The sequence below is a fragment of the Melopsittacus undulatus genome, chromosome Z, assembly GCF_012275295.1.
Source record: "Melopsittacus undulatus isolate bMelUnd1 chromosome Z, bMelUnd1.mat.Z, whole genome shotgun sequence".
Classification (NCBI taxonomy): Eukaryota; Metazoa; Chordata; class Aves; order Psittaciformes; family Psittaculidae; genus Melopsittacus; species Melopsittacus undulatus.
The window spans coordinates 82,392,060-82,416,150 of NC_047557.1; the positions used below are offsets into that span (position 1 = coordinate 82,392,060).

At 44.8% G+C, this 24,091-nt stretch overlaps 1 protein-coding gene across 1 annotated transcript in view; it reads right to left on the reverse strand.

Moving 5' to 3' along the window:
* Window positions 1-485: 485 nt before the first annotated feature.
* The window catches only part of PSKH1 (protein serine kinase H1), a 31,291-nt gene continuing 7,685 nt past the window's right edge, over window positions 486-24,091 (reverse strand). Inside the window, exon 2 of the mRNA XM_005152279.2 lies at window positions 486-803. Within this exon, the coding sequence (XP_005152336.1) occupies window positions 486-803 (318 nt within the window). The remainder of the gene's footprint in view (window positions 804-24,091) is intronic.

Sequence of the window (24,091 nt, forward strand, 5' to 3'; positions counted from 1 at the left end):
TTCCACTAAACCTGCTCCAACTCTGTGTATGTATCATTTTCAAAACTGATACACACCCACATGTGTCTGTGCACACACTTAAGGTGTGTGTGCATCCACTTTAAGTGATTCCTTCTTTTTTTATATGCAAGTGAGAGAAACTTAATGCTCTGGAATTAATAAATAACTATGAACAACCAAGCTCCTGGACTACAGAAAGAGCTTTTCTCCCCATGTGGCTCCTTAATTTGTGTGTTACTTGAGACTCTTGAGTTGTGCTCTGAGCCACAAGGGCTCCCCCGTTTCAGACATGAGACCCCTGTGGCACAGCTTGCAGGGTAATAGCCATGACAAGGTTCCTCATGGTAAGGATACCTCCTCATGGCAGGGGACACCTCGAGGGAGAGAAGGAGGAACCTAGATGTTCCTCATTGAGTGTGTGGATGCTGCACACCTACACTGCAGAAAAGACATGTGAAGATGCCTGGCAGGTCCCAGCTCAGTGCTCAGCCAGTGTACTGCTGCTGGTAGCGCAGGTTGAGCTCACGCAGCTCCCGTTCTCGAACCCTCCGTGACTTGTTGGATTTGGTGGAGCGGCTGGAGCGGGTGGACTGGGCAGACTTGGTGCTCTGGCAGCGGGAAGACGCCCTCTTGAGAAGGTTCTGTGAGATGGAACGGTGTAGGTTCTTCATGGAGGACGAGGCTGCCATGCTGACCACCCATGGGTGCTTCAGTGCCTGAAGGGCTGTCATCCTCTCACTAGGGTCCACCGTGAGTAGACGATCAATGAAATCCTTGGCCAGGTTGGAGACACTGGGCCAGGGCTGAAACACAAAAGAGATTATTACAATGAAACACCCCAGCATAGCTTTGCTGATTAATTAATTCTTCTCATGCCCAAAAGGTGCTTTTGTTGTCTTTTAACCTCAAATCTCAGAGTTGTGACCAAAACTATTTGTCCAAAGAGAATCCCAAAGTGGCTTGGGTTGGAAAGGACCTTAAAGCTCATCCAGTTCCAACCCCTGCCATGGGCAGGGACACCTTCCACTAGACCAGGTTGCTTCAAGCCCCATCCAACCTGGCCTTGAACACTGCCAGGGATGGGGCAGCCACAGCTTCTCTGGAAAAACTGTGCTAGGGTCTCAGCACCCTCACAGGGAAGAGCTTTCTCCTTATACCTAACAAGAACTTTCACTGTTTAAATTTTAACCCATCATCCCTTGTCCTATCACGACAGTCCCTGACAAGAAGTCACGTGAATGACTTCAGGATGAGAAGAATGAGTTGTGTCTTCAGAATGAGACACACTAACTTCAAGAGACTGTTAGGGGGAAAGGCTAAGTTATGGGGAATGTCTGCATGTGCATAGGTGGAGTATGGATGCCTCCAGCAGCTGGGTTTGGGCACTCAAATGACCCTGGATCTCATGGGTCTTCCCAGGTGCCTTAAGCCTACACACACCTACACACGGATGTGCACAGACACAGAGGCAGTCTTGGTCAACCCCAGACTCGAACATCTCTCCAGCAGCTGGCTGGGACTTCCCTGGTCCCTCTAGCCACCAGACCCCTCTCATCCTTGCCCTTAGAGTCATATACACACACACAGACATCCCCAGTTTCCAGGTGCCTTCACCCCCTTGCACAGCTCCATCTTCTCCAGCAGTCACACAATGGTCACACACACATCTTGCTCCAGTTGCTGTATCATGAACACACATGGGCTCCCAGATCTACATTCTGCTCCCACGTCATCTTTTCAAGTCATTTTCCAAAATCACACAATAAAAAGGAGCAGTAGCTATATCCCATGAAGACCCTCCTCAGTCCAAGTGCTTTGTATCCAATGAAACAATTACTGCTTGAATGCAAGATGCACTGCTCACAGAGAATGGATCACTGACCTCTGCATCAATCCTGAAGTGAGAATATTGCCTTTAGCATGAGGTGAAGGTTGGGCTGTGGACAAAGCTAGGAAGAAAACGGTGGCAAAGTCCAGTGTACGAGTGAAGGCAATATGGCCAGTGTGAAAACCCAAGTGATGATTTGACCCTGGCTAGAGCAGGTTTCTGCAGTCACCAGGTGTTGTGGGGGTCTCACCCCTCCTGAAACCACCGGTACTGAATTTTTCAAGTACATGAAAACAAAAAGCCTGAGCAGATCCATCAATGAAGATTCTGATACAATAATTCAGGTGATGTCTAAACACAAGCGCAAATGGCATGTGTGGTTAAAAAAGGAAAAGACTGCTACCCTCTGTCTTTCACTCTTCATTTAGTGAGGAGGAACCCAGCTAGTTTAAAACTGGGAGTCCACCAACTGTACAGTCAGATGCAATGCCCTTTCCACACGCAAAAGGTCTAAAAAAAGGCATGTCCTGATTTTTTTGAGGTCCATTTATTGCTACCAAAAGCAAATTTCTCCTTCAAAAGACCCAAAGGCACCAGGAAGAGAGTTGTTGTATCCATGGGAGGATTTTATAATGAAAGACAGGACGCTCTGAGAGTTCCAGCCCTGCTCCTGGGACATGGGCAGTCCATCACATAGGCATGGAAGATGAACTCAAGCAACCTCATGTAGTGCAAGGTGTCCCTGCCCATGGCAAGGGGTTGGAACTGGATGACCTTTAAGGTCCCTTCCAACCCAAACCAGTCTGGGATTCTGACTCTAGCTGAGTAACCAGCTACTAGGATAATAAGGAACAGGAAGTGCTTCTTTTAAAGCAATGACTAGATCAGCCTGGCATGCTCAGCTAAAATGGGATGTAACTATGCAAGAGAAGAGTGAAGATGATATGAACTGATGATATGAATTGAAAGAAAAACCTGGTATATGAATAAAAACCTATAAATGTTCCTTGAATGCATTCAGGGTAGAGATGGAAATACTTTGAGCCAGAGTGCTCAGGAGAGGAAGCACAACTTTCTACAGATCAGGCAGCAGTTCTGCACTGTGAAACCACATCCAAAATCCACTTCCCTCTTCCTGTCAAGAATAAGATCATCTAACACAAAGATTTCTTAAAAAAATAGCTTTTCTGTCTACTGCTTTCGCATATAGTTTGTCATGACCAGCCTTAAATCAATTTTTCTTAGCTGATGAAACGCATCTTGACACAAATGGTAAGAAAAAGCAGGCACTTGTTAGAATAGAACCAGGACAATCTTTGATCAGAGACTTGTTAGTGTTTGTTTATACACAGGATAAATACAATAACAAAACCCCTTTCCAAATGTAGCAAAAAACACAATAATGTTTAAAATTTTCACTGAACACACTGGTCTGTGTTATAAATGGTGCAACTGAGCTCTTTGGTTACGCTATTGATAGCAACACATCCAAAAAAAGCAAAATATGCCTCTGCCAGAGGGAGATAAAAATCCCATTTCAAGCTACTCACTTCCTACCAGACTTCTGGGTAAGGCTTCTTTGTTAAATAACAGTGAAGGGCATCAACTTGTAGGGCTTAATCTTCATTGGCATAATCTCATATAATACCAGAGTCATTCCATATGTCCACTGGCAGGTCAACACGTCATGTTCCTTTTAAACTCCAGATCTCTGGTTACAGATGACCTTTGGATTCTCTATTCCACAGACACACAGATCCAAACAAAACCCAGCTACAAGAGGTTTTCCCTCCGCTTTCACCAGGCTTGCCTTCAAATACTTTAAAAACACAATTTTCTGTAGCCTTTTTTGAGACTCATTTAAGTTATCAGCTATTCACACAGTTAAACTCATTAAAGTCATCATGACCTGTCTACATCCCATTAACTTCCAATCACTTCTTTCCTTGTCCTCCTCCTTGCAAACAAAGCTCACTCCACTCCATTTCCTTCATAGAGGTCTCATTTTCTGCTCTAAAAATAATACTAATGAGATGTCCAAGCTAATGTCTACCCAATTTACCAACTTTAATTCAAAGCGATAATAAAAGCTGGTGACAATTCTACTCTCCTTTAGTAGCTTTTCAAGAACTCTTGACTTCTTCATCTTCATTACTGCTACTAGTAATTGAGACAACTGTGACACCTTGAGACAGCTTTTGTCCCACTCAAATGGAGAAAACAGATTCACATGACTCCAACTGTACTGTTTTTCTTGTGTATAGTTTCCCTTCTATCTAAACTTTTTTACCTTTCTGAATATTGTCCCTCATGAGATACAGTCATGGCAGGATCTCCATCCTCTCTTTGTAACCTAAATCCAGGAAGATGTAAGAAATGCACTCAGGTGAGAAACACTTCAGGACTGACACAATACTTTTCCTGGAAGCCTATCTTCAGAACATGCACAAAAGCATTATTTCCTCTCACAGATGTTAGTAACTGCATAGATTTGGAACCCGGGGCAACCTCAGAGCTATTTTTGATGTTCAGATGCATTCAAACTTCAGTCAACTAATGTCTGCCCAACACAGAGCAGGAGATTCTGGAAGGTGGAAGAAGCCTCTAAACACCAGGAACAGTATTACTTCAACTCATATTAAAAAAAGCCAAATGAGATAATTTAGAATCTGAAGAAATCCATGAAGAGGTTACCAGTCTGAAGATGTAGAAACCTTGAATACATAACCAGCCAAAGCCTTGAGAGGGCTGTGCACTGCACAAGACCAGTTTAATGGAACCTATAGAATAAACTCCAAACAAGAGCAAACTGGATTTCTGATTATTGCAATTACTCTAGTTTCCCCACAAACACTGACTATGGAGTACCTGCAATTAGATTTTTCTTCTGGTCAGCAAACACAAATCAGTTTATTGATCTGTTTATGCAGCTGGAGGTTTCATTTGCTGCCCCATGCACATCTTTGGGTTTATTTCACTGAAGCCTTTTATCAAAAATAGTTAGGGCTACATTGTACTGAAACACTAAGTGGCATGAATTTAGCAATTTTCAATCCCATACCCTAAAGAAATAGGTCCATTCACCAGAAACATTGCATCAGTTGGCAAAACAGCAGCTTCAACTCAGCAAAATCCCAGGAGCCCTCCAGATTAACACAAGGCAGCAAGAGGAGTCTGTGAGAGCTGATAATGATCAACACTGGTTGGAGGACATGAGCACCAGACAGGAGGTGCACCCACACAACAGGACTGCAGAGATCTAGAGGAGGTTCTGCCCCTCTCTTTCTCTGAAGAGAAACAGAATGGCTTGGAAGAAGAATGCTCCCACCCAGTGGCCATGTAACTTTACATCAGCTAAATGCCATCATAGCATCCTAGACTGGTTTGGGCAGGAAGGGACCTTAAAACTCATCCAGTTGCAACCCCCTGCCACGGCCAGGCATGCCTTCCACTAGACCAGGTTGCTCCAAGCCCCGTCCAACCTGGCCTTGAACACTGCCAGGGATGGGGCAGCCACAGCTTCTCTGGGCAACTTGTGCCAGGGCCTCAGCACCCTCACAGGGAAGACTTTTTCAGATAGCTTTGCCTTTAATCTCACTGTTCCAATATTCCTCTCTTCTGCAAAACAAAAATACCACAAAAAAATGAAGATAAGTCACAAGTCAACCAATACTTGCTCACCTTGCACACCTGCTCCTCTGTGAACTGATTTCAAACCTAATGCAGTCTGAGTGTTACTTCTGTGCCATTCTCTCTGTTAGACTGCATTTCTGCAGAAAGGAAACGTACTACTATAGATCTGTTGTCTTCCTACACACCTTAAAAAAACAGGTAAATAGCCATATTGTGAGCAGAACCTCAGCAGTACTTGCTGAATGCTAACACAGACCTCCTACAGGTGACCAGCTTTTCCAACAACTGCAAGCAAGTCCTCTGTCTGTGATAGCTGGTGCAGCACCCACTTCACAAACCTTTCTCAAGAGACAAATGCCAGATATGGACTAGTTTAACACTGGAGATACTGGCCCTCATATTGGAGAGCTGAACATCCTCCGAAAAGTACTGTATCTAACTCCAGAATTTAGCAGAAAGGCTAAAACCATGATCCAGCAGAACTAAATTAAAAAAAGGGAGGAGGGAAGCAGAAGAGCTGCAGTAAGTAAATCTGAATAGCTCATCCTAATGCAGAATTAACAAGAGTCCTTGCAACCACTAAAGGAAACAACAGTACATCTTTACTCTGATCTGCAGGCTCAGCAGAGTGTGAAGGAGGATGTCATGCCATCATTTTGCTATCCTTTATCCAGCCATCAGAAAACACTAGTGAAGACTTAACCAGCTCGTGCTTACAGGACAACAGCCCTAAAGTTCTCTCCCCAGTGTTCACCAGGCTTCTGAGTCCAGAATAGATGTGATACAGTAAAGCTTAATATTGCTGTAAGCTGTAAATGACCCTTAAACTAAAACAAAACACACACAAAAAAACCCTAACAAAACCATGCCCTACTAGCATAAACCTTCAGACATGTGGAGATCCATAGCCGGCAGGAAAATTTTTCTAGAGACTATATATGAAAACCAGCTCTTAGTAACTCCTGATCTTTGAGATAAGCTGTGCACTCGTTCATTCCTCACTTCCATCTTTTGTGCAGTTATCCTATTCAGCAACTGAATCCAAGAGGTTAAGAGGCCACCAAGAACAGGGGCAGGAAGACAGGCTTTAAAGATGTATATGGACACTGTATATCCAAAAAATGCAGTTACTGGCAAAACTCTCTTGTCATCAAAGTGCCTGTCCCCTTACATCCCTCCAGGCCCAGGAGACATCTTTCATCACCTTGCACCTTCACAGACAACCCAGAGGAGGATCTGATGCTCAAATCCTGAAGTCTCATTGCTCTTTCATTGCCTGGTGGAATCATGAATGAAGTTTGAGATGGCAACCTGGCAAACTTCAGAGACCTATTTCTTACGGGTGACCTGCTTCAGCTTGGCTACAACATTCCCTAAGTTAAGAGCAATTCCCCCATGACCACCTGGGAAGTTTCCTTGACTCCATAGACTCAGCACAAGCCTATACTCCCCTCCTCCAAAGTTCATTGACATTTTCACTAGGGACAAAAAGCCACAGAGGGGTTAATCCTGCGCAAACAAAACCAGTCATCTGACCGCCAAGCTTTGCTTTTAGTCTTGACAGCACCCCTAAAGGAAAAATATACGCTTATTTCCCAATACCTACCCAAGTTAACGTGTGGTTTTCAGAAGAACTGACATGAGCTCTAACACCACCTTAAAGGGAAGGTAGAGACACCCAGAGCCTGACTGTCCTTTGCCAGTCAGTCTTTACAAAAACATGAAGAACAAAGCGTGTTATCACAGCTGCAAAAGATCACTTTTAGGTCAAAAATACTGCACCCCATGTGCAGTACATGTATTGTACATGTACATCCATGTATTACTAGGATGAGTTCTGGAGAAGCCTCAAAGCATCAGGGAGGCTGCCTACAGCAACCTGCATGTTCACTCACTGGAAACCATCAGATGGCTACTTGAAGTTTTACAAGACAAAAAACATTTATTGGGAATGAGCTTGCCCCAACAGATAGACTGGTTGAACATGTTCACTTGTCAGGTCAAAGGTACTGCTTTCATACCATGCTCTTATTGCTGCCAACAGCAACGGTGCATGCCACAGAAGATGAGCATGTCATTCAATAATTGTTCATTCCCATTTTGATGCTGCACTCCTCATTATGCTGGCAGATGCTTTGGTCTGTGCAACCAAAGTGAGCCAAAGCAGGGAGCTCATATCAGGGTTTTTTTGCTGGTGTTTTCAGCCACTGTTCCTTGTCATGAGTCATCAAGTGGCTGCAGAAGCAGCTACGTCAGTTCAAGTGAGCAACTGGCAGAGTCCAGAATTAGCAGCACTTCAACCAAGAACAAAACCTGTGCTACAGTCTTCCTTACAGCTTTAATGACAAGGGGAGAAACTCCTGTGGTGGAGATTTGTAGCTCTGGCTCCTCAAGAATGCCAGCTACTGCTTCTGAGGTGCACCAGCATTTCCTACAACAGCATCTCCTGAACTTTTGAGCCCTATAGAGCATAGTTTAAGGGTCATTTACAGCTTACAGTAATATTAAGCTTTACTGTATCATATCTATTCTGGACTCAGAAGCCTGGTGAACACTGGGGAGAGAACTTTAGGGCTGTTGTCCTATAAGCACGAGCACATTGCCAGCCTGCAACTCCAGGCCTGATAAGTAACATATTCAGGGGAAAGGAGCCTCACTGATGATGCGTTGAAGAGCTCTCAAGTACCCTATGTTTTATTCAGACTTAGGCTCTGAGTCTGGAGGAAAAGCGGGAGATACTCTTAGGAATGTCACTTAGGAGAGGTGATTGCGTGGTCCTCTGTGATTAAACCCCATTCCCACCCCTGCCTGTTACTGACATCAGCAGAAAGGCTACTGAGGTGCCATCCATGCCCGTTTGTGGGGAACAAACAACTTGTTCTCTGGTTTGAGCCACCAACCCACCTCTTGCACTTCCAGATGAAGTGAGCACAGACCTAGTGTACACCGCAGAGAGCTCCCAGCTCATTTTGAGCCTCTGACATGAAAGAGTGACCTGCGTTAACGAATGTGAGCTCTCTTGTCTCACTAAACCCAGAAGGGGGTGGGAGCTGGCACTTCGTAGGCAGAGCAGCTTTCAGGGCTGATTTCAGATATGAGAGCAGAGGCCCTGAATTTCACCCTCCTGTGATGGGAGCACACACTGCTGTCAAACAGTCACCAAAATGTGCACTGTGAGCAAGCCACCAAGACAACTGGTTTATGCTTTTTACTTGTTTTTACCTTAAAATACACGGCAAAGATGGCTTTGAGCTGTTTTCCTGTTGGACACTAGTTCTTTGAAATATTTCTATTATATTCAGGTTTCTAAATTACTTCCCCCCAAGTAATGTTTTATTTCAAATTAGCTGTCAGAAGAGTCTATATTTCAGCAGTGCATCTTCCCCCACATGCACACTCATACCCCTGACAAGGACAAGCCATGCAGACACCAGAAGCTGAAAAGACCAGCCCTGCCCTGGGCAGCCAGAATTTTTAATATAAAGGATTAGTAAGGATATAAAGGATATTCTAAAGGATATAAAAGTTCAGGATGTTAATTACGTGCATCAGGGCAAAGCCTTCTTGAAGAGTCTATGAAGGATGCAAGGCTCACAACAGTTGCTTTCTGCTCTATAAACACACTTGGCCATGTCACTGCTTGGAATTGTCTGTGTCCCTATACAGGTCTCAAATCAGACTGCAGCTGTTCACAGTCCCATTAATGACCTGGAGCTGTTGGAGTGAGTCCAGAGGAGGCCACAGAGATGCTGCAAGTGCTGGAGCAGCTTTGCTCTGGAGCCAGGCTGAGAGAGCTGAGCTGGTTCAGCTTGGAGAAGGTTCCTTAAAGGGAGACCTTAGAGCAGCTCCAGTGCCTAAAGGGGCTGCAAGAAACCTGGAGAGGGGCTTTGGACAAGGGCCTGTAGGGACAGGACAAGGGGGAATGGCTTTAACCTGACAGGGGGAGGCTGAGATGAGCTCTACAGGTACGTCTTCCTCTTCCTACATTACCATTACAGTAGCAGAAGCTCTTCCCTGTGAGGGTGCTGAGGCCCTGGCACAGGGTGCTCAGAGAAGCTGTGGCTGTCCCATCCTTGGTACTGTTCAAGGCCAGGTTGGACAGGGCTTGGAGCAACCTGCTCTAGTGGAAGGTGTCCCTGCCTGCGGCAGGGGGCTGGAGCTGGATAGGCTTTTAAGGTCCCTTCCAGCCCAAACCAGTCAGTGATCTGGACCATTAAAAACCATTAAGAAGGAAGTCAATCAGGACACCAATGACCCCCTGGTATCACAAGTGTAAATAGCAAAGGCTTTGCTTTCACCCACAAAAATTACTTAGTCTAACACATCTGCACAGTGATGGAGGCAGGGTACATCTATCCATCTTCTATAATCTTTCAGAGTAGCTGCATTTCTAAATTCAGATGTTTCTTGTGGTAGACAAGTGACACACTGTTACTTTTTAAATTAAACTAACTGTAGGTCCTCAAGTATTCTTTGCATTGCATCTTTCACACATGCGGGTTGAGGCAAGGAGGCACAGAATGAAATACAAACCTTTGTAAATAAGTAGAATAAGTTCTAAGTAAGGTCAAGCTTGATGGCTCTGTAACAGTAGCAATGGAAAACAACTGAGGTACATGTTTCAGAGAAGAGAAAAAATAGAGTGCAGCTATAGAACATACTGAGCATCCTTGTATAATATAAGTCATTGTAGTTGGTGTAGTTTTAGATCCTTATGACCTTACTACAAAAATGTGTGCAAGAAAAACAGGATAGAAAAGCAGGAAGTGTAGATAAAGAGTATGTGAAACTAGAAGGTGTCCAGGGATGAGCTGCAGCTAACAGGTAAGTAGGACAGGATGATTATGTCTGCAGTGTTATCAAACCAATTAAGCTGCTGTGAGCATTATGTACTGCAGGTGCTTCAGAGACTGCCAGGAGTGATGAAGATTGTTGGAAGAAGTAAACGACCTTCAGAGACCACCACCACGTTTTTGTACGCACGGGGGGGAAACTTTCTAGTAGAATGAGGTAATACATAAGTAGCCTCATGAATATGCATGAATGCACGTAATGAATATGCATGATTAGTGACTATATAAGGACCGTTTGTTTAGCAGTTTGGAGAGACACGCTAGGAGGGGCTCTCCCCCGTGTCTCCCGGCATCACAGTAAAGAATTCCTGCTTGTCAACTTCAACTTTGTTGGTGAGCTCCTGGAGAATTCTCCGTATCAATGCTAACACAGCAGTTCTGTCTAACTTAGGAGCTTCCCACATGACTTCAGACAGAAAACATCAGCTCCAAAGGAGCAGGCTGGGGACAGCAGCTCTGAGCTGTTGTGTGATAAACCAGCCTAGGACCACGCTGTGGCTCAGGAGTGTCCCAGGCATTGTTCAGCCCGCAAGCAGCTGCAAAGAGGTGATAAAACTCAACCAGTTCAAAAGAGCTAGAACACAAAAGTTTCCAATGATAAGATGTCATATACTAAAGACTGCACAGGAGAGACTCCCAGGCATTCAGCATTGATTTGTTGATGTGGGGAGGAGGAATAGAGGAAGGATGAAAGACGAAAATACAACAGCCCTTTAATAATCCACAGCATTAGAAGTATGCGCAGCCATCTGGTACTGTGAACTTCCATAACCCAGCTTTTCGAATGGAAATAGCCAGCCCATTTTCCCTGTACAAACACTGAGTATTCAATTAGGATCATGCAGTAAGATTACAGCAGCTACAAAACCAATAAACACAAAGCTTTTCTCTAGAGTCAGGACTGGCTCTTCTAACTGTAATGCCAAGAGAAATAACTGCTATGTTAAAATGTGGTGATACAACATTTTAGCTTGGATTGCTTCACCTCCAACTCTTAAAAAAGTGTCATAGAATTATGGAATGGTTTGGGTAGGAAGGGACATTAAAGCTCATCCAGTTCCAACCCAGTGTCATGTGCAGGGACGAGCAAGTTATAGTTACACATAGGAGACTTTAACCACTGATTTGACTGACGAATTATATACTGGGAAAGTCATGGTCAAGAGACCTGCACTTGAAAGAACACAGATGAGAAGATGAGCTCGGGCATTGGAACAGGCTGCCCAGGGCAGTGGTGGAATCACCACCCCCAGAAGTGTTTCCAAACTGTGCAGACAAGGCTCTTAGCGACATGGTTTAGTGGTGGCCTTGGCAGTGCTGGGGAACGGTTGGACTCGATGATCTTACAGGTCTTTTCCAACACAGCTGATTCTGTGATTCTACACAGACACTGGAGACTACCATCAAAAAAGACAAGCAGGGAAAAGAGCCAGAACTTTCCAAAGCAAATCTCTATAGCACTAGTTCACACCAGTATTTGCAGTAACTAAACTAGGAAATACCTTTCCCAATCCATTCATAACATCTGGGTGTCCTGACACCTTTACTGCCTTTATTCTCAAATGGAAAACTCAACTATGATCTGAACAATGTTCTCTCATACTGAACTATTACTTTAAGAGATGTATTGGCTGGGAACTGGAACTGGACCTAGCACAGTACGTAATTCTATATGCCAATCCACAGTAGCAATTCAACTAAGAAATGGTGGTCCTTGACAGGAAGGAAAAATCTTCCCCAGAGAGGAAGAATATCTTGTATCACACAGATTAGTGCAGGAGAGGAAGCAGAAGAACAGATAAACTTACAACCTTCCACATATATATATGCACACACCTTCCCTCCTGTAGACTTCAAGCTGTTGATGCACAAGAGAATGAGGGACAAGGAGTAAATCAGAAGACAGCCTTAGTTGCTAGTCCACCCTGTCGGGCATGAGCTCTTCTGTGCTGCTTGGGACAGCATGGGGATCCAGTAACCTCCTGGAGCCCAAGCAGGTCTTGCAGCACGCAGGTGAGATGTGTTGCAAGCATCAGATGTGCCGAGGCCCCAGCAGAAGGGCAGCAACTGCCCCACTGCTTACCCTGACTTCCCTTTCTTCCTCACAGTCACTCCTTCAGCTGAAATCAGAATCCAATCCAGGCACGGGTCAGTGTAGGCATATAACCCTTCTTCATCCAGGCATTGCCCAAAAGCCCAGGTTTAGGTATCTAAGTGCTTCCCAAGTTCAGCCAGTATGGCCCAGTCTAATGACACTCCTGTTTCTCCCTAAGGAAGCACTGGTTTGGGTAGCCAATAATAAAATCGATTGCCACTTTGAAAATTTTAAAGGCATAAAACATCAGGAGACACTAGATTTGCTTGGTTTATACCACAGCTCAGTCCTGGGTTACTGGTTTATAGCTGTCTTTCCTGGCACTATTTGGGATGGTTTTGTTACAATCTAGAGCAGGACAACTGTTCTGGAATCCACTCCACTGTGTTTCTCCGTATTACCTTTTCAGTCTCTTTTCAGCATCCAAACTATTTGGTGAAGGAAACAGAGATCCTGCTGAACAACAAAGTATGGCACTGAAACTGCACTCAATTACATACACAAGAAGGAAAAATTAAAGCAGCAAGGACAACTCAAACACGCCTCTTTACACCTACTTAATTTCACACCCATACTCTTATACCAGTGTGACATCTGCCCTTGTTATATCCTACACTGCCATATCCTACATTGGTTTTTTGTGCTTTGGGGGGGGGGGGGGGGGGGGGGGGGGGGGAGTGTTTTTGGGTTTGTTTTCAAAAAGATGCCACAGGTTTTCAGTTTGCCATGTGGAATCATATACTAGCTACTGCCAAATTTGGCAATCCCCCAAGTTTAAGGCAGCTATGGAGAAGAGCTGGGTGAGGGCTGCCAAGATAGCCAGTGATTGCACATGGCCTTCAAGAAGGGGTGGAAGGAGCTGGGTTTGTTCAGTCTGGCAAAGAGAAGTCTAAAGGCAATCTAACAGCGGATTGTGTGTATTTGGAAATAATTACTCTTCCCTGTGAGGGTGCTGAGGCCCTGGCACAGGTTGCCCAGAGAAGCTGTGGCTGCCCCATCCCTGGCAGTGTTCAAGGTCAGGTTGGACAGGACTTAGAGCAACCTGCTCTAGTGGAAGGTGTCAGGAGTTGGTACTGGATGAGCTTTGAGGTCCCTTCCAACCCAAACCATTCCATGATTCTAGATAACAGAGCCACACAGCAGCTCTAAATGAGGGACAACAGGGAGAATCTGCACCTTGGAAGGTTCATATTAGGAAACACCAGGAAAAATACCGTCCCTGGAAAAGATCACCAGGGAGGTGGGGATCTCTGTTCTTGAAATCTTTGAAGACTGAGGAAGACAAAGTCACAGCCAGCACGACCTAGTATTGGCAACAGTCTCATCTCAAATTGAATGGGATTAGAGACAGCCAGAGGTCTCTTGCAACCTAGTTTCTACAATTCTAGTGCTTCTCCTCCCTGTCACTGACCAGTATCACCATCTCCATGGCAGCAGCACATCCCACCTGCCTACACACGGCACTGCCCAGGCTCCATCCCACACATTTAATAGGGTCAAATGTGCCACAAATGGTTCAGAAACAAATATGTGCTGATCAGCTCTCTGGATAAATTTGGACTGATATTTATTTACCTTTCCTGCAGCAAGGATGAAAATTTAGTTCTCTCTCCTATGGAGAGCAAGCCACGGGCTTAGAAAATTCCCAGAAACTCCAGACCTTTGAATCCTCCACATAGCTCAAATTGGGCTTAGGAGTCACACAGTTAATTGTGTTAGACTGAAAGACAGCACAGTTCCATAAACTTTGCTTCCCTGGGAAATCAGGATAAAAACAAGGTTGCGATAGACATCCAGGGATCCATCTCACAGTCCCCAAAGGATCTACCACAGATGCATCATAACTTGTTTTCAAGACAGCTTCAGCAATCTGGGTAAATCTTTTTCCAGGAGCAGGTACCACTGGTGTTTTAAAAGGCCTAATATGAATCTTTCAAAGTGAAATTTAAGGCTCTTGTTTGACATCACCTGGAAAAGCGGTTATTCCTTTTCCTCTTGGAAGCAGCGGTTATTCCTTTTCCTCTTGGAAGCAGCCTTCTGCGTATTTGCAAACCACCATGCCAACACATTCCTTTAGCCTCAGAGCAGAAACCACTTCAGTCTTCTGCAAACCGTGGTTTGTTACTCTTCTGTCAAGTCCCCACACTTGCCCTGGAGCATTTTTGAAGTCCACTGCCCAGCAGTGCTGGAGCTGCAGTTTGGCATGTAGCACCAAAAACACCACATGCTGCCTGTATTTCTGCTCATACACATCATGTTAATATTTGTCACGAGTATCATATTGCTGTCCCTCCTAACAGTTTGTGATTCATAGACAGATCCTCTTCTGAGAAGCCAGCACCTGCTAGCCTTCTGCACTTCACCTAGTTTTGTGCACTAGATTACTTTTATTTTTCAAATCTTTGCACCAAATACTAAATTGCCCAAATTTATTAGGGCATTCTGGAATTCAACGCACTTTGCAGCCCCTTCCAATTTAAAGTTATCTGCAAACATAACGAATATTCCTCCCCTCAGCTGGGTTGTTGTTCTGCTCCTGGAAAAGGACGTGGGGCTGCCGACTGACAGAGCTGAAATGAGCAGCTTGTGCACAGGCAGCCAAGAAGGCCTATGGCATTCTGCCTACCAAACTAACTCATTGGGTTTGCCCATTCTGCCTGTTGGGGAGCTCCATGTGCCTGGTGCGCATTCAGTGTACATAGGTTTCCAATGCAAGTCTGTCCAGTGCTTCAGCTCATTTCCAACCAGGGATTTTTTCAGAGGCCATGGAGCAGTTTCTGGAAATAGCTAAAGATACCACCAATGTCAGATCCATCCTTGCCAAGCCCTGTGACAAACACTGGAAGTACAGGAGCTCCCATGAATTTTGAGAGATGAGCATACCATGAAATGGTTTTACACTCTCATCCTAGAGCCAAGAGAGTTTTCCTTAATTTTGCAATACCAGCCTCTTGAGCAAAATGGTAACTTAATGCTACCAACAATTTCTGAAGCTTGTAAGGCTAAAAGCACAAGAAAAAAATATGAACGACTAAGTGGAAAGACATAAGAAACTGTAACTCCAGTACTCCTATCAGCATTTGATATAACAGTACATCCCAGCTATAATGAGAAACCTTTCTTTATGTCTGAGATACACATCCATCCTTGAAATGATCAGTCTGTAAAAGAATCCCTTAAAAATCCTTCTTCAGACACGGACAAAGGTAGGAAATATGCACATACATTCTTCCTCAGACAGCTCAATTCTACCTTTTGTTAGATACAAAATCAAACTCCTCAGTTCATTGCTCCAGGGGCCTGAAATGGAGGGTGCAGTTGATGCCTAGGGTGTACCGTGCTGATGAAAGTTCCAAACCCATGGATGCACAGCCGGGCATACATCCACACCAGCAGTTAGATGGACACTCCATTAACAGCAGGTATCTCTTAGTAATCACCACAAGAACATTCTGCCTCTCCTCCACTCATCCACACAGCTTCCATTTCACCAGTCAACACTAATTTGCTGTATTAGTAGAAGCTCAGTTTTCAGGAAAATCCATAAAAACATCCACTTAAAATAACAAATGTATTGGAAAACATGCCTGGGATTTCTATATTAGCACACACTCAGGCAGCAGGAGAGCAAAGCAAGAAGGTGGTGAGAGAGGTAGAAGAGCCAGCCCTGCAGCTCACACTCCAAACCAGGGAACTCATATGTCTTTGATCCATCCCTTCCAACTCAAAACAACTAACACAGTTTCCTTGTGTCTACCAGCCTGAAAGCTTCAGTTGCAAGCTCCTGAAGTTTAGGGATTTCAGGGATCAGGTAAAGATTCTACCAAGAAAAACTCCAAGCTTAGGAAGCACCTTGTTAGTCTATTTTTATGGAACTGTAAAGGAAACAAAGACACCAAAGGTAGTCAGTAGTTCAAATCCCTTCTGTTAATAATGTATATTCTGCACAGAGGCAGCTTAAGTCTTTTTCTACCCTACCAATGTCCCTTTATGCTTACATCCCTAATTCTGCAGAAATACCATTCTGCTATTAACAGGATTTTATAGGTGCAGGGATGCAGAAATGAAAAGATAATTCATCAAATCACAGTACTATTGCAAGTCCTTTTCCCACAGATGTGGCTCCTGCCTTCTTGCATCCTTATAACAGTTCCATGCCATATGCTGTGCAACACTTTCCGAAACCCATCTACACAAAAATCTTAACCAAAACGCTCTGCTGCTGCCCTTCACCCTGCCTTGAACCTGCAGGTACTACTAGCATGGAAAGCAGCCTGAGGGATAAGTGCCTGTGTATGAAATTACTGGGAAAAAACACATTCCTCTTCTCTTATGGAGCTTCATTCCCTGCTTTCTTTGTTTCTAGGAGCTTCAAGGCTTGGTTTCCACCTTGAGCTCCCCAGGACACACCAGAATAAATCCGAGCACTACAGTGCAAATAAGGTACCTGGTAAAGTGGAAAGTGTCCCTGCCTGAAGCAAGGGCTTTGAACTCAATGATCTTTAAAGTTCTTTCCAACACAAACTATTCTGTGACTCTGCGTGGTGTCTCCACCTCATTGTTTCAATAGCTGCTTCCAGCCGCAGAAACCACAAAGCAAAACCAAAAGAAGGCCCAACTAACTCACCTGCCACTAGTCACTGACTCAGAAAAGCTCCTGACCTAATGACATGCATGATTCTGTGAAATAAAAACTCTTCCTGGGGTGCAGGCTGTAGTGGTATGAAAACGAGAGATGTACGCAGAGAAAGACCACCCCTCTCTTTGCTTACCCTGCCCTAGGATTTGGAGTTACCTTCACATCTGAGTTAAAACATAAGTTGAAATACAGCATAAAAAAGCAAAAAGAATGATTTTGGCAAAGGTCCTTGTGACACACCAATTCCATCTGAGGAAACAACCCCAAGAAAAACTCAAGCAGCAGCCAAAGTGGGGGGGGGAATTGACTTTTAAATGCACACCTTAACTGGAAAAGGTGTTTCTGTGCTGTAAATAAAGTGTTTCTCCACAATACAGTGCACTAATTTCTCGCAGAAGTGTGGTCACTGATACATTCAGAAGGTTGGAGTGTTTTCCAGGTTTTAATTAAGCTTACCATGTTTCAGAGAGCCCCACATGTCTGCTCCTGCAGCAGGAAAGATCTGGACAAACACTTCAGCTCTCAGACACACAGGGGGCAACACAACCCCACCTCTACTTCCAGACTCTGAGCCGGTACATTAGAAGACAAAGAAAGCGCAGAAGCTAAGAGAAGTGCATTTATGGCTGGCCTTGGTATTTGTGCCAGGGTAGGAGGCACACTTTCATCCTCTTCAAGTGTTTCAGCTCTTCAAAGCAGAGCATAGTGCCCTTTTCAAGAGACAGTCATCTGCCTACATCTCACCAACACTCTTGTTACTCTGCTTACAAATCACTGCCTTCTCACAGCTGTATGAAATGCAAAAGCACATTCCTCTGTAAATTAAGATTTCTTGTATTCCCTTTCCCAGGCAAAGGGCTCCGCAATTTATACACGGAACAGTTCTTCCTTACATGGAAAAAAAATATCTCTAAATTGTAGGATAAAATGCATGGATTTATCTAACAGCAAGACTGTTATAAATCACATTTACCATTTAATGTGGCTCACAGGAAAAAAAAAAAACAACAAAACAAAACAAAAAAACCCCCCAAAACCAAAAGAGCAAAGCAGCTGCTAGAAGTAAAAAAGTCCTTCTTCACCCAGGGAGGCTAAAACATGGTCCCAGAGACTTGTATGATCATGCAAATAAGCTCCACAAATGCAGTTTAAAACCTTGCCTTCAGCTGCCCTGTGCCTGTTTCCTTGTTATGCTGTATTTCAACAGCTTGGGACACTCAGACTCCAGGGAAGACAATGAACCATTGGTTTGAGATCTCTCCTCTCTCCTGGCATGGACATCAAAAGCCAAGGTGAGGACTGTGTCTTGCAAAAGCCTCTAATGGGTCTGCAGACCAATTGGCACAGCCAGGGAGGGCAATGCCATTGGTCAGTGCCACCAGCTAGGGGCCCCACGAGCAAGGGGTCCTGCTGCATCAGGACCTTCCCAGGCACTGAGGCAACAGAGAACATCCAGGAGAATCACGTGGCTTTGCAGGGAGCTCCTGGTACAGCAACAGGCAGCACAGGACACACTGCAGGGGTAAAGTTTCAGTAACTGGAGACACAGTAGCTTTCCTGGCCTCTTGCAGATACATCACTCTACCTCCTGTATTAAAACACATATATACAGGACCAACAGGAACATTAGAGGGCAGTGGTGCTTCTCTGATTCTGGCAAATTTTTAACTCTGCTTTGAATGTTTTCCAGAAGACATACTCCAGTCCAAACTGGAGTATGTCTTCTGGAAAAACTGATTGTCTGGGCTGCCCCACTGCCCATCTTAACCAGGAGACCTACTAGAAGGACATCACCAGAGGGAGCAATTTCCTCCCTTTCAAGGCAGTTGCTACCAACAACCAATTTCATTATGGAACCCACTGCACAAAGCTTTATGATCTATAACAAAACTATGGGTACGAAAAACACCCTGGACAAATCTCTGGGGGAAACAAAGTATAAAATAGAAAATAAAGCTAATACATGATGAAACACACAATTTATTCTAAGTTGGTATCTTTTCCTGAAGTGGTTATATTTTTTGTCATCAAGCCAACAAAAGATGGATTTATTTTTCAATTACAGAGGCACATGTAAGTAGTTCTAAGTTACCAGAAGCACAAATACGCACGAGCCATTCCAGGACTGGCAGCCAGACAGTCAAGCATCAGACCTGCAGCAGCATTAATGCAAAACTTACTGGTTTTTAAAAACCTTTGAGAAGGTTTGTCCTATACCCACTGAACTCTACAAAGCAATAGGGATTGTGGAGAGCTTGTTTTCTCTGACATGCAAGTATAATTTTCTTCCTCTCCTGCATAAAATTCATTTCTACACTAAAAAATTTGTATGTAAAAAATAGGAAGTTATGTTGCTTGGGTTTGGTTGCTTGTTTATTTTTTCTCCCTGTGGATCTCTGCCACTACACATTTCCATCTACAACTTTTAAGGGAAGAAGGTTATCAAGAATAATTGCTGCTTCATTTTAATGCCATTTTAATGCCTTTCTTACAGTCAGTCATTTGATAGAAAATCCAACCACAGTTCTCCTAACACAATTACTGATCAGTCCCTTTGGAGAGGGATGGGCAGTTCAGTAACCAGTTCCCAATGGAGTCAGAGGCAGCCTGGGGTCAAGCTCTATGCCATTCTCTCTCAGAAAGTTGAATAAATGTAGAAAACTAGTATTAAACGTTGACAAGACTGTCATCTGTCTCCTCCATTACATATTGAGAGGGATTTGAGGGGTTACAAGTCCTCCACAGTATTTAACCAGCCTCCACAACAAGGATGATGGAAAAACACTTCGGAAATGCTCTGCAGAAGCACTGCTGGGGTAAGGAGTCATTCTATAAGCATGCACCAGCTGCTTTGAAATGGCTTTTCATATTCTCATCTTGCTGTCTGACATTTAGCACAGGCATACAGTTGGTTTGCTAGTGCACTTCCAGCATGCTGCAATTTCCCTGCCTCAGGTATCATGCACATGCAGGGAAAACTCTTTGGGCAGAAAGTGTTACAGTTTTTACTTACTTTCTGTACTACTATGGGAACCCCATTCACACCACTCCACATACCCATGAGGGTAACTTGTTTCTTATGTAATTAAGACCTGAATCTCTCCATAGCAGTATCTGCAATATACTCAATATCTGCATTTTAACTTGGTGCTTTCAACTCCAAGCTACGACAGATGATTGTTAAGATGCTGAATGCTTGAGAAAAAAAAGAAATGCCATGCACATACAACCTGCAGGTAAAGCCTCTCTCTTTCCCATTAAATTATTTAGTACTTGCTTCTTGGTTGCCTTTGACCAAGATTTAATATGCAGGACAGCAGGACTACCATGCAGAAGGATCTCAACTAGCTGGAGAAATGGGACGGGATCTAACTGCATCTGTCAGTACTGTCAGGGCAGTTACAAAGAGGACAACACCACATCAGATGTCTCAGAGATGCTCAGGGAAAAGGCAAATGGTGACTGTAAAGCTGCAAACAGCTAAATTCTGTCAGGATGTAAAGAAAACACACAGTTCAGACAAGACTGGGGTTGCCCCAAGACAGGGCCTAGTGTGGTCATGACACCTCCGTTCTTGTAAACCTTCAAATCTTCAGTGAACAACATGCTTCAAGGAGAAGAGCTATGGGAGACATTACTGTGGGGATCTGTTACAGACTGCCTGATCAAGAGGAGCCTGTGGATGAAGCACTCTACAAACAGACAGGAACAGCCACACTCTCACAGGCCCTTGTTCTCATGGGGGACTTCAACCACCCTGACATCCGTTGGGGCAACGGTACAGCCCGGCACAAGCAATCCAGGAGGTTTCTCAATTGTGTGGAAGACAACTTCCTTCTGCAAGCAATAGAGGAGCTGACAAGGAGAGGTGCCCTGCTTGACCTCGTGCTCACCAACAGGGAAGGGCTCGTTGGAAATGTGACTCTCCAGGGAAATCTTGGATGCAGTGATCACGAGATGGTCGAATTTGAGGTCCTCAAGACAGTGAGAAGAGTGTGCAGCAAGCTCACTGCCCTGGACTTCAAGAGAGCAGACTTTGGCCTCTTCAGGAACCTGCTTAGCAAGGTTCCATGGGATACAGCCCTAGAGGGCAGGGGGGCCCAAGACCCTTGGTTGATATTCAAGGATCACCTGCTACAAGCTCAGGAGTGTTGCATCCCGACTAGAAGGAAGTGCAGCAGGAGGGTCAGGAGACCTCCTTGGGTGGATAAGGAGCTGCTGAGAAAAATTCACAGGAACAAAGAGGCTTATAAAAGGTGGAAGCAAGGACAGGCTGCCTGGGATGAATACAGGGATGTTGTCCGGGTAGTTAGGGACCGGGTTAGGAAAGCTAAGGCCCAATTGGAGCTAAACTTGGCTAGGGATGTGAAAGATAACAGGAAGGGATTTTATAGGTATGTAGTGAATAAAAAACAGACTAAAGACAATGTAGGCCCTCTCTGGAAGCTATTGGGAGAACTGGCTACACAGGATTTGGAGAAGGCTGAGGTTCTGAATGGCTTCTTTGCCTCGGTCTTCACTGGCAAAGGCTCTGACCGCACCACCCAAGTCTTGGAAGGCAGACACAGGGACTGTGAGAATGAAAACTTTGGGCCCACTGTAGGAGAGGATCTGGTTCGAGACCATCTTAAGAACCTGAATGTACACAAGTCCATGGGACCTGATGAAATCCATCCACGGGTCCTGAAGGAGCTGGCGAATGAAGTTGCAAAGCCACTGGCCCTCATATTTGAAAAATCATGGCAGTCAGGTGAAGTTCCTGATGACTGGAAAAAGGGAAATACAAGCCCCATTTTCAAGAAGGGGAAAATGGATGACCCACGGAATTACAGACCAGTCAGTCTCACCTCTGTGCCTGGCAAAATCTGGGAGCAGATTCTCCTGGAAGGCATGCTAAGGCACATGAAAAACAACAAGGTGCTTGGTGACAGCCAGCATGGCTTTACTAAGGGGAAATCCTGCCTGACCAATTTGGTGGCCTTCTATGATGGGGCTATGGAAGGAATGGACAGGGGTAGAGCAGTTGATGTCATCTACCTGGACTTGTGCAAAGCATTCAACACTGTCCCACATGACATCCTTGTCTCTAAATTGGAGAGACATCAGTTTGATAGGTGGACCACTCGGTAGATAAAGAACTGTCTGGATGGCCGCATGCAGAGAGTTGGGGTCAACGGTTCAATGTCCAGCTGGAGACCAGTAACGAGTGGTGTTCCTCAGGGATCAGTGTTGGGACCGGTCTTGTTCAACATCTCTGTCACTGACATGGACAGTGGGATTGAGTGTGCCCTCAGTAAGTTTGCCGATGACACCAAGCTGTGTGGTTCTGTTGATACGCTGGAGGGAAGGAATGCCATCCAGAGGGACCTTGACTCACTTGTGAGGTGGGCTGATGCCAACCTCATGAAGTTTAACCATGACAAGTGCAAGGTCCTACACCTGGGTCGGAGCAATCCCAGGCACAGCTACAGGTTGGGCAAAAAGGAAATTCATGGAAGTCCTGCGGAGAAGGACTTGGGGGTGTAGGTCAATGAGAAAATGAACATGAGCCGGCTTCAGTGTGCACTCACAGCCCAGAAAGCCAACCGTATCCTGGGCTGCATCAAGAGGAGCGTGACCAGCAGGTCAAAGGAGGTGATCCTGCCCCTCTACTCTGCTCTCATGAGACCTCACTTGGAGTACTGTGTGCAGTTCTGGTGTCCTCAACATAAAAAGGACATGGAACTGCTGGAACAAGTCCAGAGGAGGGCCACGAGGATGATCAGGGGACTGAAGCACCTCCTGTATGAAGACAGGCTGAGAAAGTTGGGGCTGTTCAGCCTGGAGAAGAGAAGGCTGCATGAAGACCTCAGAGCAGCCTTCCAGTATTTGAAGGGGGCCTATAAGGATGCTGGGGAGGGACTCTTCATTAGGGACTGTAGTGATAGGACAAGGGGTAATGGGTTAAAACTTAAACAGGGGAGGTCTAGACTGGATATAAGGAAGAAATTCTTTATTGTTAGGGTGGTGAGGTACTGGAATGGGTTGCCCAGGGAGGTTGTGAATACTCCATCCCTGGCAGTGTTCAAGGCCAGGTTGGACGAGGCCTTGGGTGGCATGGTTTAGTGTGAGGTGTCCCTGGCCATGGCAGGGTGGTTGGAATGATGATCTTACGGTCCTTTCCAACCCTAACTATCCTGTGATTCTATGCTAAGCAGCCTCATTTATTTTTACATTTAGCCCTTCTCTAGACAGGGATGTGGACCAGAGGCTTTCTGTAGTCCCCTGGTGCCTAAATCTTCCAAACCAACTGGTTGTTGATGCTGCCTGAACTGACACTTGCCAGTGTGCTGCATAATAAAAAGAAAAATGAATTCATGAATGCTATCAATTTCTTCCTAAAGTTATCTAAAATAATGTCATATAGAGACAGATACTCTTTATTGGACTTAACTTCCAAAGATGACACTCCTACAAAAATACTATAAAATTGCTAGTAACAGTATTTTTATGTGTATCTCAGTTCTTTTGCCATATCACAAGAACTTGGAGCCCACGTGTTTGAGCAGCTCTTCAGGCTTGGTTACCTTAGCAAGCTGCCATCCATGTCAGGGACAGTCTATCAAACCACAGCACTCCCTTTCAGCAGTACTATAGTTGCTATCAAGCTACCACAGATCAGGTGAACTCAGGCTGAATGCATAGGTAACCCAGGTAAAGAGATGGAGAAGACCAAACCTAGGTGGACGTGGCCAAGGAAACAAGCAATAGAAAACTGTGAAGCAGAGATCTGGATGTGTGATCGTAAGGCAAGAATGTACTTGTCAAGTCAGGGGAATAACAATAGCCTGGCTGAAGAGTTTGCTGTTGGATAAAGAGAAAAAGCCAGTTTTTAAAGAACAACAAGCAAGACATAAAAATGAGACTTTGGTGAAGATCCACAAGAATCCTTTAGCTTAAAGACGATGTTTTTAAACATGCCCTCATGTGAAAGGCACTTCTGTTTCTGAAGCTACAGAAGGCTTTAGATTCCACATGAAGTCAGTGGGGAAAGGCACTGCATG